Source organism: Coffea arabica, chromosome 10e (assembly GCF_036785885.1).
Source record: "Coffea arabica cultivar ET-39 chromosome 10e, Coffea Arabica ET-39 HiFi, whole genome shotgun sequence".
NCBI lineage: Eukaryota > Viridiplantae > Streptophyta > Magnoliopsida > Gentianales > Rubiaceae > Coffea > Coffea arabica.
The window spans coordinates 3667682-3686706 of NC_092328.1; the positions used below are offsets into that span (position 1 = coordinate 3667682).

At 36.2% G+C, this 19025-nt stretch overlaps 3 protein-coding genes across 3 annotated transcripts; all 3 read right to left on the minus strand.

The window, feature by feature from the left end:
• Positions 1–511: 511 nt before the first annotated feature.
• Positions 512–964, minus strand: LOC113712585 (anthocyanidin 3-O-glucosyltransferase UFGT-like). Its single transcript, XM_027236068.1, has one exon. It carries the CDS (start codon positions 962–964, stop codon positions 512–514), a length of 453 nt encoding a protein of 150 aa, XP_027091869.1.
• A 574-nt stretch (positions 965–1538) lies between these two features.
• Positions 1539–5197, minus strand: LOC113711097 (triacylglycerol lipase OBL1-like). The gene is made up of 5 exons (XM_027234247.2): positions 4749–5197; positions 4206–4399; positions 4062–4095; positions 2155–2774; positions 1539–2040 (listed from the first exon to the last, which is right to left on the minus strand). The coding sequence occupies exons 1-5, from the start codon at positions 5116–5118 to the stop codon at positions 1768–1770; spliced, it is 1491 nt and encodes a 496-aa protein (XP_027090048.1). The 5' UTR covers positions 5119–5197; the 3' UTR covers positions 1539–1767.
• A 10210-nt stretch (positions 5198–15407) lies between these two features.
• Positions 15408–16818, minus strand: LOC113711875 (uncharacterized). The gene has a single exon (XM_027235105.2). The coding sequence runs from the start codon at positions 16444–16446 to the stop codon at positions 15667–15669; it is 780 nt and encodes a 259-aa protein (XP_027090906.1). The 5' UTR covers positions 16447–16818; the 3' UTR covers positions 15408–15666.
• Positions 16819–19025: the final 2207 nt, after the last annotated feature.

The window sequence follows — 19025 nt, forward strand, 5'->3', positions numbered from 1 at the left end:
AACAACCAATCGGAATTTGGAAAATTAATCTAATATGCTACCAGATATTTATTCTCTGAATGCCTGATTGAGATGATCTTATGGTTTGTTCAGATGAAACTGGAAAAGAAGAGATCTTCATCGATGGACAAGATAGTGAACAAGCTCGGATCGATCAGCACAAAAGAAGGCCCAAGAAATGAGAAGCTCAGTCCTATCACACCAGTCACATCAAGTTGCAAGAACCTCCCATGAGGCCATATCTTTTCCTCGGCCTCGCCATACAGGTTCCTTCAGTGGCTGCTTTACCCGTCATGCATTTTAGTTAGTTGCACAGCTGTTTCTTTGCTGAACGATAAAGAGTCTCACCCCAGAGGTAAATGCTTAGGTTCATCACATGTTGAATTTTATTATGATTTGGATATTGAGATGTAGTGGGATAACATTTGTTAAAATCACATCACTTGCCATATTTGTTGCTAGAACATAAAAATGTTTAGTATCAAGTAGTTCGATCTGTTAATTAACATGTTCAATTGTTGGAATCAAACTGCGAAATACAATGATATCCAGTGTAGAAATGAATGGACAGAGACCTTGGTTCAGATGTCCAAACGGGCACCCAAGAAACCCCCCTTGCCTCCGCGATCTCAAAGGAAAACCAGAGAAAAGCATCCGCTACCACGCAGCTGACCCTCCTTCCAGTGTCCCGTTCAGCTGCCTCCGCAGCTCTCCTAAAATTCTCCGGTGCCACTTTGAAGAAAAGATCAATATCCTCCAATGGCCTGCCAGCGAAAACATAGCCATCAGGCACCCCATCCGGGACATCATAGGCCTTAATGTTATCATCATCAAACATTGATGATGATGAGAATAGGGAAGCATTGGATTTGGCTGTGCTGAAAAAGGGGGTTTCTTGGGTGCCCGTTTGGACATCTGTACCAAGGTCTCTGTTAATCAATTGTTTATTAAATGAAGAAGGCATTAAAGAAGAGAAGCAAGAGAGAAGTTCAACGCGTATGAAAAAAAAGGGGGTTCTTGTTCTGTAACCACAGGTTTCATTTGCTGATGGAATTTGTGAATTTAATCTGCGTAGCTGAATGAGAAATATAGTCGTGTGTTCTATATTGTAACATTACATTCTTCAATCCTTGTTTGAATTTAGGCCTAAATCATAATTGTATGTAGGTTAAATCATGAAAAAGTGCTCTTTGTCGAAACAAGTTTTCTATAGAAAGGTAGAAATACGAAAACGTATGCTTGATGAGAAGAGCAGCATTGCTCGACTGCTTCAAGCATTCCTCTAAAATAAATGGGAAAAAAAAAATCTAATGATCCTCAAAATAGGAATCTTATTTTATGACTACTTTATTGCAAAGTTAAGGAAGCCAAAAGTGATTCCTATTTTGATCATTATGGCTTTGTCATAAAAGTAGGAATCTTTGGTTTTGGTGTATGATTCTTCTATATCATTTTGGGTACGTATTGTACAAACCAAAATTTTTGGAGAAAATAATCAACTCACAATATTATTGAAATCTCAAATGAAGAAAGTTACATCACAATAGAAAATCTAACAAATTATTTTAGACTCTTTCTAAAAAACATCCTAAATAATGTCTTATTCATAATCTACCACACTTATTAGGAAAAAAACCACTTACATTAGAAATTACAAAATAAAACACAAATTCTTAAATCACACAACTACTAAAACCTAACTCCAATAAAACTAATAAATAACTAAATAAATACTTGTAGGCTTGATTTAGTTTGCCAACACATATGTCACTCTGGTTTCAGGCCTTTCAACGGAGGGTGCGAGGAGGGCAAGGTCCCCAATCTGGTGACGTTAACATAGTCCTGAGGACCATGAGCTGATAATCCAGGAACGACCAATGCAGCCATCCTAGACATGGTCTGAAACAACCCTTCTCTATACTCCATTCCTCTCGTGAAAGGGATAATGAAGCTCCTAATCAGCTCGTAAACGGCATTCAAAATCTTGGGCATAACCGACAGCAGTGAGAAGTAGTTCTTGTTTGGTTCTTCCTCTAGAATCTGTTTCGGTTTTAGTTCCAAAACAAGGGAAAAAGAATTTATGAGAACACTCCCATAAAATGATACAAGGGAAAAAACTTGAGAATAGATAAAGAAAAGAATTAAGATTTTCACCTGCCCTCGGTAGCAGCTGTTGAAGTATAAACAAGGGCCAAAGTGCTTGAACATGAGGGTTTTGTCATCAAACGGTACTCTTGGAACCATATCATTCTTGTAGACATATCTGCAATATTTTACATCGTAAAATCTAAGCTTATCCTTCATAAACTCCCCAAATTGCTCATCTCCAACTCTAGGCTGCCCAAAAGTGTACACTCCTTCCATTCTTTCCAATAGCTCATTTTCTTCATGTAAAATCAGTATGGCAGGAAACAAAATTGCCAATGCCCCTCCTAAGCTGTGTCCAGTTACCATGAATTTTGCATTCTGATTTTCCTTCAATCTATTTCTCAAAATTTCCCTTATTGTGTAATAGGCATAGTTTTTTCCATCTGAGCCTTGCTCAATTGTCTTAGGCCAACCCTTTCGTTTTTGTAAGCCTAAGGCTTTCATAAATCCAGCATGAATCTTGCCCACACCTTTGATATCATACCACGAAATATCAAAATCCGTACGCCAATCATCAGCATTAAACGGCTCTGTCCCTCGAAATGCCACCTCAATCAGGTTAGAATCAGCACTGGTTCTCTTGTCTTCGAAAATGATGGCTTGTGTTGTGTATGATTCCTCATAATCTGAATGGTATTGGGCAGACAAGTTGTAAATTGTAAATTAAACTTCGGAATTGCATTACTTTGCTAAAGAGAATTTTAGGTATAACAAACATGCATGAATTAGAGTTATTCGTTTACTTTCAGTAATTTCTCAACTCTTGACTTACAAAATTGTCCTGAATTTTTTGGCTTTCCATGAAAACGTATATGCATGCATCAGCTTAAAACCAGGAAAAACTTTGGAACTTTCACTAAAAAATCCAAGTTCAGGGAACTAAAGACTAAGTAGAGAAATTAAAGTCCAACTTGTCTAAACTCATTTGTTTCCTTCATTAGTCAGCTTTTCCATTTTCTCATATTAAACAATATATATATATATATATATATATATATATATTTTTGGTGCGACAGAAGCGGCTAAGCTGCATATGATGCTTCGCTTTCCACAACTTCTTTTAGAATTTCTTAATGTTTGAGATGCAACCTTCTAACCAACTCCGTAGTTTTTTCCTCTTTATATAATTATATATGTATATATTTTAATTTTCCATTATTTGTGTTAAACGGATAGCTATCTCCCGTACAAATGCCATTTCCGGTTGAATTTTAGGCAAAGATAAATCATGAATTAGTGGCTTTGGCAGATGATAGTTACGGATTAGCTATAGCTTTCACTAAGAGTTGAAAAAATTAAATCATAATGAATTGATGGTCACCATCATTTTTGTTCATTCGAGTTGGTGGTGACAACTTACAACATTGTGTGAGGTTAGGATTGAGATTTGAGAAGACTTATAGGTTTAGGGTAACTATCAGAGAAAATCTCTTGGAGTTTTTTTCACTGTTAGACTCAAAATTTGAATTCTAAATTTATTTGGAAATGGAAAGAGTATGTGAAGAGAAAGGAGAGTTAAAAATAAAAAAAGGATGACTCCACATATTTTGCAAAATTTGAGAAGACAAATTTTATTTGTAGTGAGTAAGATTTCTGTATATCCATCCAAAATGAATCGGGCAATTGTAGTTTACTTGACAATTGTAAATCAGAACTTCTAATTTCTAAACAAAGTCTCGGTGGTATTTTCCTGTTTGCTGCGTTTAGGCAAAAACCAGGAAACTTGTTAATGTGCATTTTGACTTGTTAAAGCAGTGCCATCATTCATGTTTGCAACTTAATTATACGCATTATCACCACTGCACTAAGAGTCAAAAATGGCCAGCAACAATGAGTGGCAAGAAATGGTTGTCTTTTGACAAGACAAGGAAAAGAGAAAAATTTCACATAAAGAGGAGAACGGAGCCACTGACCATTCCAAAAGTTGAAGAAGCCCAAGAATTCCATCTGCAAGAGTAGAATTGGAAAAATGGGAAAAAAAAAGACTTGAAACTTGTTCCAAGCAATATAACATGAAACTTGCATTGCATGTCCTGAAATTATATAGTATAAATTACCTGCCAGTGATCTGTGACCACAGTTCTGGAGAATGCTTCATTTTCATAGGCCAATTTAGCAGCCATCATAGACAAGGCTGCATCATACCTCTTGTCATTAGCTTTGATCCTTCCATCTAAATCCACTCGCGTGTCCAGATTCGCAAGGATCGACCTGAAAGTTGCAGCCGACCTGTCTGGCGTTACTACCTTTCCTGCAATTAAAGCACACACAAGGCCATACTGTTACCATATTATTTGGCTCGTTACATGAAATAAACAACGATCTCCATGAAACATATATAAGATTTCAATGGCCGTTATTATCATTTTTTCTCTAGCTAGCTAATCAAAAGTTGCCTTCCACATTTTATTGATCCTTATCAAATAGAATATGATTTGACAACAAAAATTAATGCCTAATCCAGTTTCGCTGTGTTGCATAATAATATGCTTTTGCATGCATGCATGCAGCAATCAATTTACGCCTATAATTTTCCGGGGAGGTAATGGATATGAATTAATGGAACATGCAACATAAATAAAAGAGAAATTAAAACAAACCCGTAAGAAAATTCCATAAAAGGCCGATAAAGCCACCATTGCTGGATGGATAATTCAGGCACAGCTCCAAAGTAGATCCTAGGACAGCCAAAGGTTTTTTTAACTGAAGGAGGAGTATCTGAGCCACGAGAGACACAAAAACTATCCATCGGCGACGGAAGTCGTACTCCTCCGGGGCATGAAAGGTGTCTGCTTTCCTGTATACCTTGGGGGCAGGAAAGGAGTTTGCTTCCCCGTATATCTCGGGGGTATGAAAGAAGTCTGTTTTCTCTAATTCGCGCGAGGAGAAGATACTAAGGATGTCGCTAAAACCAACTTCTTTCGGATTGAGCTGCAAATATTCTTCAGAGAAATCTTCTTTGGAAGCCATATCTAGTTACGAAGTAATGATACTGATTGGGTAGATAGATGTGTGGTTACGTCAAAGTCTCAAGGGTGAACTGATTTGTAGTTCAAAGTATAGCTGTGTAATTACAATTTATATTGTTGGGTTGAGGCTTAAACAATGTGGTATTTTCTTAAACAATGTATTAATATTCAGTCACATGGCACCGAGTACGAATATTAGCAGTTGTCGCAGTTTGAATTCGTCAAAAAGACGAGAGTCCACAGATACCCAAATTTACGGTTCTCAAAGTACTTCACGTGTACTCATGGGATTGATTGCAGTTTATACTAGTATATATACAACAACTATGGAAAAGTGTGACATTAATGTCACTACCATTGATGAATTAGTGTTATAATAAGTAATGACATGCATACCATTGATGTGTGGATTGTCTATCTTTAATTGCAACTAAGATGAAAAGGGGAGAAGGGGAATGTAAGCGAGGGATGATAGTGCTTAGAATGGGGCATAGGGAAGACATCTTCAATAGGGAGACAAACCTAGTCAACTGACTGTTCAAGTGTAGAGATGAGAAGTAAACCTAAACCCTAGACCAATACTTGGTGGCCGAACTATATACTATAAAGAAGTTACTAAAACAACAAGATTAAGCATAATCGATTAGATATGCACTCACATTAATGCCCTCCTACATTAAAATACTTTCCCAATTTAGTTTTACTTTTAAAAAAAATTTAAAAACTTAAAATCTCTCTTGACTAGTATCCGTTAGATAATCTCAAACGACAAAGCTAGCTGTGGGTAGCTTAATTAGAAGCGATGGTTAGTGAATGAACTGAGTAGATAGAACAGTTTTGACGTTAAAAGTTGAAACTTCAATTACTATGTATTAGCTGTATAATAAAGTTTGAGCACGCTATCCAATAATTGTATTGTTGTGCAGATGCCAAGACAGTCCGCAATTACTCTAAAGATTAGAGTTAGTGACATAAATAATCAACCACTTGAAACCAAGTAGTTGTCCAAATTTAAATTTGCATAAAAGACTGGCAGTCTACTTGACCCAAAAAATAATTGTTCTCCAAGTTGTTCACATGGAGTATGGGTTATATAATGTTAGAAGAGGTTGACTTTGGATTAATTAATCTTCTCATGGGGTATGGGTTATATAATGTTAGAAGAGGTTGACTTTGGATTAATTGACCTTCTCAACCGTTACCGGGCTAATTTCTGGGATCTTGTCGGAGCTAATTTCTGGGATATAATTTATTTTGGACATGTTTCGTAGGGTCTGTATAATACGTACAAGTTGGAATCTGCCATGAAAGACACAACATATTTTTTCATTCTTTAAACAAATACCTCTTTTGTTTTCTGCTGCAGTGTCCCTCGCAGTTCTTAGTTGTCCAAGGATATGTACATCAACAACAATGTGCTGCTACCTAGTGGGGTTTTATCTTCTTTTGATTATGTGGAATACTTAATTGAATTATCAAACGTTGACAAATAACTGAAGCTTGTTTTCTCAAAAGGGGAATTTTTTTTTTAAAATTCAATAGATTAACTTCACCAAATGGAAATGAACTTTAATTAATACACTTGAGGGAGTGTCCCATTCCCAGGAATTTTTAGCCTTTAAGTGCGCACACGGAAAGAAAAGATCAAGAACATAATTAAGGGACTTTCAGAAGAGGAGTTTGAAAATCAATTTTGTATCTATTCAAGAAGGAAAAGAATCTCTCAAGGAAGAAACTTGCCTTACCTGCACCTCTGGAAGAATGTTGGGCTTGTTTCCTATACTTATTATGGATTCTAAGCAGTATAGTTCAGGAGTTTAGCTATATTGGTGCCATTTCAATTATTCTGGAATGCAAACAAGTTTATTGTAGTAAGCGACAATTAAGATACTCTTCAAAATTAACTTTTGGTAAATGTTAATGGCATCCTATTGACCTTTTAACCATGTAAATTAGATTTAGAAACATACATACATACATGCATGGGTGTGTATATATCCCTTTAAATGAGTTTACAGCCATTCTTTCTATAAATTGTAATATGAAAAAAAAAAAAAAAAAAGATAACGGAGGGATGAGCTGGATCGTATTGGAGGAGGAAATGTGAGCGAGAAATCTCGAATTCGAAACTTTTCATTTACACGTCCTTTTATATGGATGGAGTAGTACAAAAGGCCAGAGAAGTGTTCTAAAGAGTTTGGTGTCATATATAATTAGTGTGGAAACAAAAGAAAATAGATCCTTTGTCGTGTTATCAACTTATCATAATACATAAACATAATAGAAACCCCGAGCCTCTCTTTCTGTCAAATCAAATGGATTTAATCCTAATAAGTTTCTCCGCGTCATCTATAATTTGGACATCCTTAAATCATGTGTGCAACAATTAGGGATGACAATGGGGGCGAGTGCCCGCGGGCAACCGCCCTGCGAGGGCTCTCGGGCCGGGGGTTGGGGCGGGGGGGGGGGAATTTTTTCCCCCCGTTTAGAAATGGGGGCGGAGGGGCGGGGGAGTATACCCCCGCCCCATCCCCCGCCCCGCCACCCGCAAAAAAAAATTATATATATATAATTATATATAATATGTAATTTAATTAGTTATAAACTTATGATAATGATATTATTAGTTAGATGTATTATATAATGTATATTGGTGTATGTAATATAATTAATATTATTAATTATACGAATAATTAGACATGTCTACTAATAGAATTTATTAATTAGTTATACTAAATTTACTAATACATTTATACTAAATTTCTAATTACACTTAATAGAATAACACTTTTTTCTAAAAAAAAAGAAGCACAAACACAATAATGAATTAGTGATTGTATTTGTACCAAAAGTGAAAACTTAACTATTTTAGTTGTATTTATTTCATCATGTTGGATTGTATTCAAATAATTTTTGTTTGATTGTTTTTATGAGTTTCAATTGTAAAATTAAAATGAATAATAACTTGATGATGTGTTGATATTTTAGTACTTGATTATTTATTAAAATTTAACTATAATAAAATTTTATTAACCCAGCAGGAAAAATTTTATTAACCCCGCGGGCGCCCCTGCGGGGGAAGCGGGGCGGGATGGGGGGAGTGGGAGGCGGGGACGGGGCGGGGGCGGGGGCGGGGGGAGTTTGTAGGTAGCGGGGCAGGGGGTGGGGGAGGGGTCTCCCGCCCCAACCCCACCCCGTTGCCATCCCTAGCAACAATGGACGATATCTCAAGGAATCCTTCAAAGTATGGCATCAAAAAATTATCACCATAATTATCATGCTTTTATAGTGCTTAGGAGGCCAAGGTCGCGACTATCCCTTGACTTTGATTTTTCCGAATCCGACTGCTTTCAACGTTTTTAGTGCTTAGGTTGCCAAGGTTCTGTTGTCTGCAACGCAGGTTTCTCACCAATTTCCTTAACGTAATTTCACGAACAAAATCCAAGTTTAGACTATGAATGTGTGCATTAGCCATTTTAATTGTGCCAGTCAACAATATTTATCACCATAATTATCGCACTTTTACAGTGGCGCTTTTCCTTTCGCCTAAGACTAGAAAAGATTTTGTGCCACTCAATCCTTGCTCTTGTATATTTTTTTTATCAGAAATGAGAGATGACTTCGGGTTTTGACTTGCATTTTCTCTTCTTTATCGTGTTGATAAAAGGGCTAAGATACTCATGGTGGGATCTGCATGGAGACGAATTGCAATTTTCCACCACGATTCTACGATCATTATGATACCATGGTAAACAAATTTTCCGATCAAATGTCCCTAAAAAATTGAAGAAAGAAAAATGGGAGAGGCTTGAAGTTCTTAATTTACTTTCAATCAATATTACCTCCAATTCAAACTTGGTTGCTGATTGCGTAAATAACTACAAGGCGAGTAGAAAAGGATAATAGAAAACACAACCTTGATCTCTACGGCCTCAACTACCTGTAAAAGGTGAGAAAATAATACTCTAGTATTAAAGAGTAAAGACTGCATGTGAAAGCAGAAAACCTCTTTTAGGTTACCTTTATAGTACTTTGTTTTCTAAACCATTGGAAAAATTTTCCTGCACTCTTTCCATCTCTAACTATCATATCCAAATTTTGAACCCTAAACTTATCAATGGAGCAATTTTAAGAGTCTTTCCCTAACTAATGAGGCAATCTCAACTTAGAGAATCAATATCAAATTGGAAAGCTTCCTTATACTCTTTCCATCTCTAACTGTCAGATCTAATTTTTGAACCCTAAACTTTTCAATGGAGCAATTGTAAGAGTCTTTCCCTAACTAATGAGGCAACCTCAACTTATAGAATTAATATCACAGTGGAAAAATCCCCCTGCACATTTTTCATCTCCAACTGTCATATTCAAAATTTGAGCTCTAAACTTTTCAACGGGAGCAATTTTAATAGTCTTCCCATAGCTAATGACGCAACCACAACGGTTAAGTTGAACTTTATTCTTCATTCATGTTAATTATATATATATATATATATATGTAGTGCTTCATTGATATATACAGGGCTTCATTGCTGCATGCTGGTTGTGGGCCAAAGATATCAAACCCGCCGTGTATAATTGTATATTGCCTTTTGAGGGCTTTCGCTCAAATAGCTCCATCACATTAGTCATTAGTCTGGTAAGTGTTTAAAACAAAACTAATGGGCTATGTACACGCTACAAACGACTTTCAATTCCTTTCGCATTGAGATGGACAGCATACATTGACTCTTAGGCCTAACATTTTCGCTTTTGGGCCACACTAACCCACACACCATCACGTAAATACACTGAATTCAAATCCAAGTCCAAGTTGGAGATGAGAAGAGACGAATCATTAAAAAAGAAGAAGTCCCAAGATGAAGATTTCACGCACGAGCATTGAGCTTTTAAAATCTATCTACATAATCTGCAGCTTCGTGGTAAATTTTGATATTTTCCCCTCATGGGGGTCATAAGAATCAACCTCCTGAACCTGAAGAAAGGATGGCCAAATGTGTTGGTAAAATTTAACAGAGGTTCAAGTTAGTAGAATCTAAGCTGTAATTTGCAAATGGCCCACCGAAATCCAATCCAACCAACCACCTTATTAGAAATAATAATTGGCTAATTGATCGTCTCTACAAGTACACATGCATTTGCGCAGAGAGTAAATACATGGCCATATTTATTTATCAAGACTAGGTGGAGTGCCGACGCACTGCGAGGGTGTTTGGTGTCTGTGATTAGAGATGACTTTTTATTGGATAGATAATATTATATTTTGGAAAGAAATAATTATCAAATATAATAAAGCTAATAATAGTACATTTTAATTGCAGCACATACTTGTACATTTTATTTTGTTAATACTTTTACAATTCTACCACTCCCAAAAGGCCTCTATAGAGATGTTAGTTGAAAATTGTTCAAGAGCAAATATAAGTTGTTTCAGACAAAAGAATATCCTCTAACGTCTAGTTGTAGTAACGTGTTAATTGTACAATATGTTAATATGTCTTTGTGTCAATTGCACGACAAAAACCACACATTAATTAAATGTGTTAATAACACCATTTCAGCAATTATACCAACACATAAGCTTATATGAGTTATATTCAATGCAAAAATGATTGCAAAATAATTTCATATTTCAAAAATACCCAGATGTCTCTATAAATCAAAACTTTAAATGTACGAAAATGAGGGCATTGCAATCAATATACCTAAACATATGTTGCCCTCAATTGTACCAAAAGATTTAAAAAAAAAAAAAACTATACAACGTTTCACATTCCCAAAAAGTCCCTATCCATGCGGTTGAAATTCAAATCCCCTTTGACCGCAACTCATTCTTATATAGTATGAGAAAACATATCTTAGCAATTTTGCATATATCTTTTATTGAAGTCATTCGCAATTTTTTGTTTTAATCTTTGGATTTTCTAACACATGATCTGACTCCAACTTCATTGACTCGAATGTTCAAATTCTTACATATACACACGAAAGGTGACGAAAGGAGATATAATTCTGCATGTATATTCCTTTAGCCGTATTGTGGATAAAAGGAAAATATATTTAGTATGTTATGACAATCGAATACGATGCACTTGGGAAGGGAAGGTCCATGCCCTATTTCCACAGGACAGTTGCAAAAGAACCCTTGAATAAAAGGAACGAATGTTAGGACCTTAGTGGACGTCCCACATGGGGTCTTCAAATATGGTTTGAACACTACTGAATTTTGTATGTATTTTTCATTTCAATTCTTGATATTATAGTTCAATGTTTCTAGATTTGATTGGATTTTGGATGCCGAGGAATGAATGGCTTTTAGTGAAGCATGATCCTTGAGACACAAACACGCCTATTCTCCTATACTGCCTTGGGAGGCAACCTACCCTTCTGCCTTCTTTTTTTTTTTAAAGCCATTCCTCATCTCGATCGTTTCTTCTCTAATTAACCACCCTAAGAATCTTTAAAGTCAATTGTTACCCTTTATTAGTTTATAAAAAATGGGATCATGTGCTAATCCTCCACGTACATACAAATGTTTCTTCAGTTTTGACGTACAACCAAAGATTATAAATTTGAGGAACTAAACAATATAACCAAGGATCGTTGTAGAAATTAAGTTCGGTGACAATTATATATGCAGTGTTCCAAAATGAATGATGATTATTTTTCTTTCACTCCAAACTAAAACTGAGGATCCTGAATTACTTTCGAGAACAAGCTAGAAAGTAGAAGCACTTAGAATGATCCTATCCTAGCCCCCATCGATCGCGCCAAACGCGCACACAGGAAAGTTGAAAGTGCATAGTAACATATAAAGCCAATCTTCTTGTCGTAAAGGATATACTAAAAAAAACTAGAAACCACCAAAAACGGAATTGTTTATGATGCATGTAGAATTTTCCGTAAGATAGAAGTACATGGACAAAACCACTGATCAAATTATTTTTTATCGGAATCAGCAGCTGCAAGTTGGCACATTTAGAACCACAAATATGTTAGATTTTGTCAATCAATTTGAAACTCGTGTTACAAGTAAGAACAATTGACATCAGTGGAATTGCCTTAACGAAAAACCCTTCATCTTTTGTTTGATGGAGTCATATCATCTATTGTAAGTGGAGAATATATAACAAGGGTAAGATCCAGAAAGTATCAATAATTCTCATAGTAGCATACGGAACAATTGATATTAGTAATTTTTGAGACCCATTTCTACCTCTCAAAGCCACTTACCAAACAGCCCTTTTGTCATTTTGTTCGATGGAGCTACCTCTAATAGAAATTAGCCAGTTTTTAGGAAACTTGAAAAAACGTTCTCTAATTAATTAGTGTTTTTTTTTGTTTATATAAAAAAAATTACCTAGAAAAAAAATAAAGAACAAATTAAAAAGCATGTAAAAAGAAACAGCCACCAAACGGTGCTTTCATGTTACTACCAATGTTTTGAAAACCGGACTGGACCAGCCGAACCACGAACCGGCCATGGCATCGGTCCGGTTCTATGCCATGTTTGACTTTGTCTGAAAACCGGTCAAAAATTGGTCGAACCGTGAAAAACGCCGAACCGTGTTGAACCGGTGATTTTTCGATTTTTTTTTTGTTTTGCAAAATGCAGCTATCAAGATTCAAACTCAAGACCTTTATAATAGAAGACCAATGTATTAACTGTTGCACCGTCACATCTTATTTATTTTTTTTGATAACTTATTTATATAAAACAAACACTCATATTTCTTTTTTCCATTTTTTTTTACAAAATCTCATCTTCTAATGACTCTTTCTTTTTAATCTTCAACTCTCTCTCTCTCTCTCTCTATCCTCTTTTCTTTTGTCACTCCCTTTTTAAGCAAACCTCTTTATTTTTAATTTATTGATGTTTTCTTCCATCTTTTAATTTTATTTTTGTCCATTAAATTGAAAAAAGTTAAAAAAGAATTATTTTTCTTTAACCCAAATTATTTAATTCCACAACCACTCACTTTTATCTCATTTTTTGTTTCTTATCAAGTTTACATTTCTATTTTCGAATCTCTTGACTTCTTTCGAACTCCAAACTTCCTTTTTTTAATTGCAATATCTAAATTCCAAAACATAAATTAAAATTTAAGTTCACAATAACTAAATTCTCATAGACGTGATTTTGTATAATTTCAAAATATTATGATATTTTTGGGTTGGATTTAGATATAATTGAAATTGAGATGAAATTTATTTGTTTTAACTTAAAATTTAAAAAATTTATTTTTAAAAATCCAAGTTACTAAAAAATAGTAAACTTTTCATCATATAAAGTATTAAATTAGTCCATTACATGTCTTATTTTGTGCATATATATATATATTTATATAAATTATTTTTAAAAAAATTCATTGAACCGAGGTTGAACTGGTCCGATCTGTTGAACTTCGACCCTTTCACTTCACCGGTTCAATTAACGGTCTGGTTTTTAAAACATTGGTTACTACTATAAACCTTGATAGATTTTCAATCAAAGTTTTATCAACAATTCCATGCAAATTAGGGCTGAAGAATTCCATGATCAGACGTGGATAGCCAGGTGGGAAGGGAGATAGGCGATGTGGATTGCCTTCACGTGTCTAACGAGGGGCCAAAACGACGTCATCGGCGATACTAGGGTACGTAGTCGTAAAAGATCACCGCATTCTGTCAGTGGTTCACGTGGATTTCTCGTGCATTCTATGACTAACGACCAATAATCCACCCCACCCCTCCCCTCTTACTTTTTCTTTTGAATTCTTATTTTACCTAGCAAATTACTCGAAAAAGCCATATCAAACTTTCTTTTCGAATAGCAGAGTTTTAATTATTCAACTTTTGAGAGCATGCATTCATTTATTAAATTATCAGACACATGAATTTTGAACCATATCTTTCGTTTTTACGCCATTAAATTTGTTAGATTCAAGGAAGTCGCATAAATCACAGGACATAACCAGATCTGACAAAGTTAACGGAGAAAATAAATGAAATGATTCAAAATTTATATTTTTATAATTTAATGAGTAAGCACATCCGATCCTCTTAAAAATTATTAAGTAGTCAAAACTTTGTTAGTGGTTACTCGGGCGGGGTAATTTGTTCTATTTTATTAATTTGGTAGAATAGAACAGCCCAACAACTTTTGCTCCGCTTGCACTGTCCATTATCAATCATCAATTGATGGAATCCCCAAAAATTCCAGTGCTTTTTTTTTTTTTTTTCTTTATTGCATCTCAACAAGAAAAATTTCAAGTATGCAGCCTTGGCACTCAGACTATATATATATATCATCTTGTTCTTATTTGATTACTTCATAGAGTTCATATGATTTTAGATCCTTCATAATCAATTTTTTACCTTCTCGTTTGTTTTTGTATTTATGTCTCAATTTCTTTTAACCATCAAATACTTGCATGTATTGCCTTAGCAATCACATATATTATAGGCTTGTTCTTGATTTGATTGCTCAGTGTAATTTTAGATTCCGATTACCGATAATCAATTGTTTTATTCTCACTTGTTTAAACATTTACATTTTCTAATAATCATAAAAAAAAAAAAAAGTTAAAATCTATCTATATATAAGCTACGAAAAAATGTTATAGTACTGCTAGCTACATCGTTCCAATTAGTAGTTCAGATTATCGTCCCTCGAATGATTCTCATCTGCATTTCAGTGCACAGATCCGAACAAGTTAGCATTTGATGAAAGAAAGGATGGTAGAGATGTTAACCAGAACAACCTCTAACAAAGTTCCAGAACTGGTTGGTATAAAATAAATGACAAAAGAAAGAGTGGAATGACACATTCTGGAACAGTAGGGGCGTACGCGAATGAGAAACCGGGTCAGTTTCAGACGGGACCTACAGGTGGCCGGTCTAAGTAGCATGTGCCGGTTATTTGACCTTGGGAGAGTGTTAATTCCCCAACCATTGTCCCACCAGTAATTGCAGCGGCCATGGTCCCAATTTTCATCCCCTTTCTAGTCTCTACGCAGCCGGCAATCCCCATTCCCCACCCTTCCCCACTCCAAGAATTGTACTGCTACTGTCAAGAATTTTCTTTCAGACAAAATGATGCTAGGATAGTTTGCACCATAGCCGTCGAACCCTCTACCTCGGCGAAGAGCTTGATTATTTCTGATCGGAATCCTACAGAACTGGCTCGATTCTTGGCCTAAGGCGTGCTAAAAGAATTGTTATAACTACCTTGTTTTCAAGCAAATGGTTATCTAATTTAGTACTACTGTTTAGTACTTGATGCCTCTACTATTTCCAAAAAAGCGAAACAAGGGAAGTAATATATAAGTATATATACCATTTGGATTATTAATGATTAATCTAGTTGCCAAGTACAACCATGCATGGCGAATGCAAGTCTAAGCAATTCCCATATGCATAGCTCCTGTCTTTTATACAACCCTGCAAATCAGCAACAAAAGCTATCATCTTTCTAGTGAAGACGATATGAAAATTTTTATGCTAGTACTTAGTTCTCATCCCTTCTCAAAGTCTTCGCTCTCAGCTACTAATAAACAAGCAACCAATTTCGTTAAGCATCCGCATAGTGCTGAACATTCTGATGAGCAGCTTGATGATGATAACCCTTTGTTGCCATAGGTAGATAACTCCCGCTTGACATTGGAACTGGGAATCCAATCCCCGTTGGCCTATTCGCCGCAGCCCGTTCCAGAGATTGCACTTGATTCTTCAAGAATTTCACGTAATGAATTGCTTCATCCAACATTGAAGCAGTGTCCATTTTAGTCCCGCCGGGGACAAGTCTCTGGAGTATCCTAATCCTTTCACTTATCCTCTCTCTTCGATGCCGGGCTGCTACGCTCTGAGGATCCTTTGATATTTTCACATTCCTTCGCTTTGGTGGCTTCACGGATTCAGGATCAATGTGAATTGGCTGCATAGCTGCTATCCTAAAAATCATTTCCCTCATCGCAGCAACTGAATTCCGCTTCTGGGATTCCGTTGCGAACCCGTTTCCCCCCGCCAGCTCGTTTCTCCACCTCCCCGAGCTTGAATTGGACAGGAAAGGCAGCGCTGATGAAGGTTCCTGAGGGAGTTGTCCAGGAGAACAGGTGAAGGAGACGGATGGCGGTAGGTTCAAGAACGCGGATGAAGGAGCATGTGAATTATGATCAACAGCACCACTACTAGAATTGTTATTATTGCTTCCTTGATTAGTACTAAAATCCATCATGGGCAATTCGTGGATATCGGCGAATCCTCCGGTGAGTTCAGAGAGCTTGTCCATCTGCATCAGCAGCATCAAATCCATCTGGTCTTCGGGAGTAGACTTGTTGAAGTCAACGTCCATGGCGAAACAGGTTGCAACAATTCCTGTTTTTATACTAGTGAAACGAAGCCCCTGAAAATAAAGATATATTTCGGGGAAAAAAAAAGAAAAAGAAAAGAAAAGGTGGGCTACTGGGATAAGAGGCAGAGAAAGCACTACACAAGTGCTCAAAAGCTGAGATTACTGGTGTGCAGAGGGATGGGTAGGGTAAAGAGAAGGGTGTGTAGACTGGGAGTTTTATCAGAATGTGCAGTCGCAGCGAAGTGAAGCAAAGAGAGAACTGCTATTGCACACAAACACACTACTGGGTATTAGGTTTGCTTGCCGAAGCAATGAAGGGGCCAAAAAGGGGAATAAAATAGTGATATCGGGAACAGATTATCAATCCAGTGGGAATGCTATATATAACAAGTGGGTTTCAGTTTTACGCATTACATTAATGCTATTCCAGTATTTTAGTATTATCATGGAGTACTTCTCTTTCATTTCATGGTGTTTAGGAGTGCAATTGAGTCGAATCTAGCTCTGAGCAGTGTACTATTCGATCTCGACTCAAGTTAAAATATTTGAATTCTTGAAAGTCGATTTTATTTTACTTTACTTGAACTTGAACTCGTACAAATCGAGCCCAATCCATCTCAGTTGAGTTTAATTAAACTCAATCAAGTTTAAGAAGTATAAATTTATTTTTTATTAATTTTAATCGAGAGACAAAATAGACATTTCATACTAATAGATAAAAATATTAAATAAATATATGTGTATGCGAGAGAAGCTCAATTAAGTTCGATTAAACTCGATAAGCTTTATAGGTTAAGTCGAGCTAGACTAGGGGTGCAAACGAGTCGAACTCGAGTCGAGCTTTGGCTAATCAAGCCGAGCTCGAGTTAATTTTGTGAAACTCGAACTCGAGCTCGAGCTCGACGAGCTCAAAATATCGAGCTCGAGTCAAATTCGAGTCGAGCTCGAGCTCGAGTTTAAAAAATAAAAAAAATAATTATTATTATTTTATTTTTAAAAAATAAAAAATAATTATTTATTTTTAAAAAATAAAAAATAATTATTTATTTTTAAAAATGAATAAAATAATAATTTTTTAATAAATAATAAAATATTATGGATATATATGTAATTTTACTATTAAAATAAAAAATAAAAAAATATATATATAATTGAGCTCGCGAGCCAACGAGCTTAATGTTTTTGAGATTGAGCTCAAGCTCGAGATCGACTTAATTAGCTCGAACTCGACTCGAACTCGATATTGACGAGCTCGAGTCGAGCTCGTATTCGAGCCGCTCGCGAGCGGCTCGATTCGCGAAACACCCCTAAGCTCGACTCATCATGTAGGTTGAACTGTTTGAACTCAAACTCGGTCAATGCGAGTTCTTGCTCATACTTTAATCGAGCAAGTTTGGAAACATAGTTGATTTAACTTGACTTGTTTGCACCTCTAATGGTGTCACAAGCTCAAAATAAGGTATTTTTCTATCCTGAGCTGCATCAAGGGTTATCAAATTTAGAATGAAGGAAATCACTGATGGGATTTACAAAATATAGCACTAGTGTGAAAGTACATTTACAAAATATGCAGAGCAAATCACTGATGGGATCATCTACACATACCATAACGATAATCCCAAATTATTTTATGCAAATCGATGGTGTAATATAGAGTTCTTTTAATTGGCATTGATAATTGCAAGTGCTTTGTTCGGTTGAAGTCACCACTCACTGTACATAGAACTAGGCAAATGAGAAAATTTTTCTTTATTCGGGTCCAAATAGGGATTCTATTTACTAGTTGATAAATGTCTGTGGCATAAGTTGCAGGCATCTTAGTTAAAAAATAATAGCTAGCTCTGAAGATGAAAAGGGCAAGAAGGCTTAAAGGTTATATTAGCAGAAGCAGAATTTGGCCCCCAGCATTTGAATGGTTTGGATCCACCAACTGCTCCAGAGGATTGCCATAAGTGCTTTCGATGGTGCATGAACGAGTTTTTTCTTTGCTTTTCTTTATTTTTTTTGTGGGATATATGCTTTTGAGTGGAACACTGATGAGAGACTAAACTTTGCCTTAAAAATTACTTTCTTTTAAGAGCGCTAAAACCCCACTCACATGACATGAGTCAGGGGTCTCACCAGACCCCTTTTAATGAATGATTCACCCCAGCACGACTCAACCCAACCCAAAAACCAATCAACTCGGTCGCCGGCCGGCAGCGGTGCCGGTGATCAGATATGATAGATCAGACGGTGGGGGCCTCCTTTATTATGATAGTATCAATTTATCCACAAGTGCTGCAGCTTCAGCTAAAAAAAAAAATGCCCCCGCCCCCTGGAATGGAACGTTTCTCGAGGTGGATCAGGTTCCTCTGCTGCAACTGTTTCATGTGCTGGCTCTTGCCAACTAACTTTACCACCGGTAAACTCAGCCCCCCATCCCCCTTCTCTCTTTCCCACCTTCTCATTTTTATGCCTGCCTTACGTAAAATCCTCTCATTCCATTTTGCATCCAAAGCTCATCAGTATGTTTAACTGTGGCTTTTCTGCCACAAGTTTTAATGCCAGAGCTTCATTTCTCGAGAATTCTTTTCCCT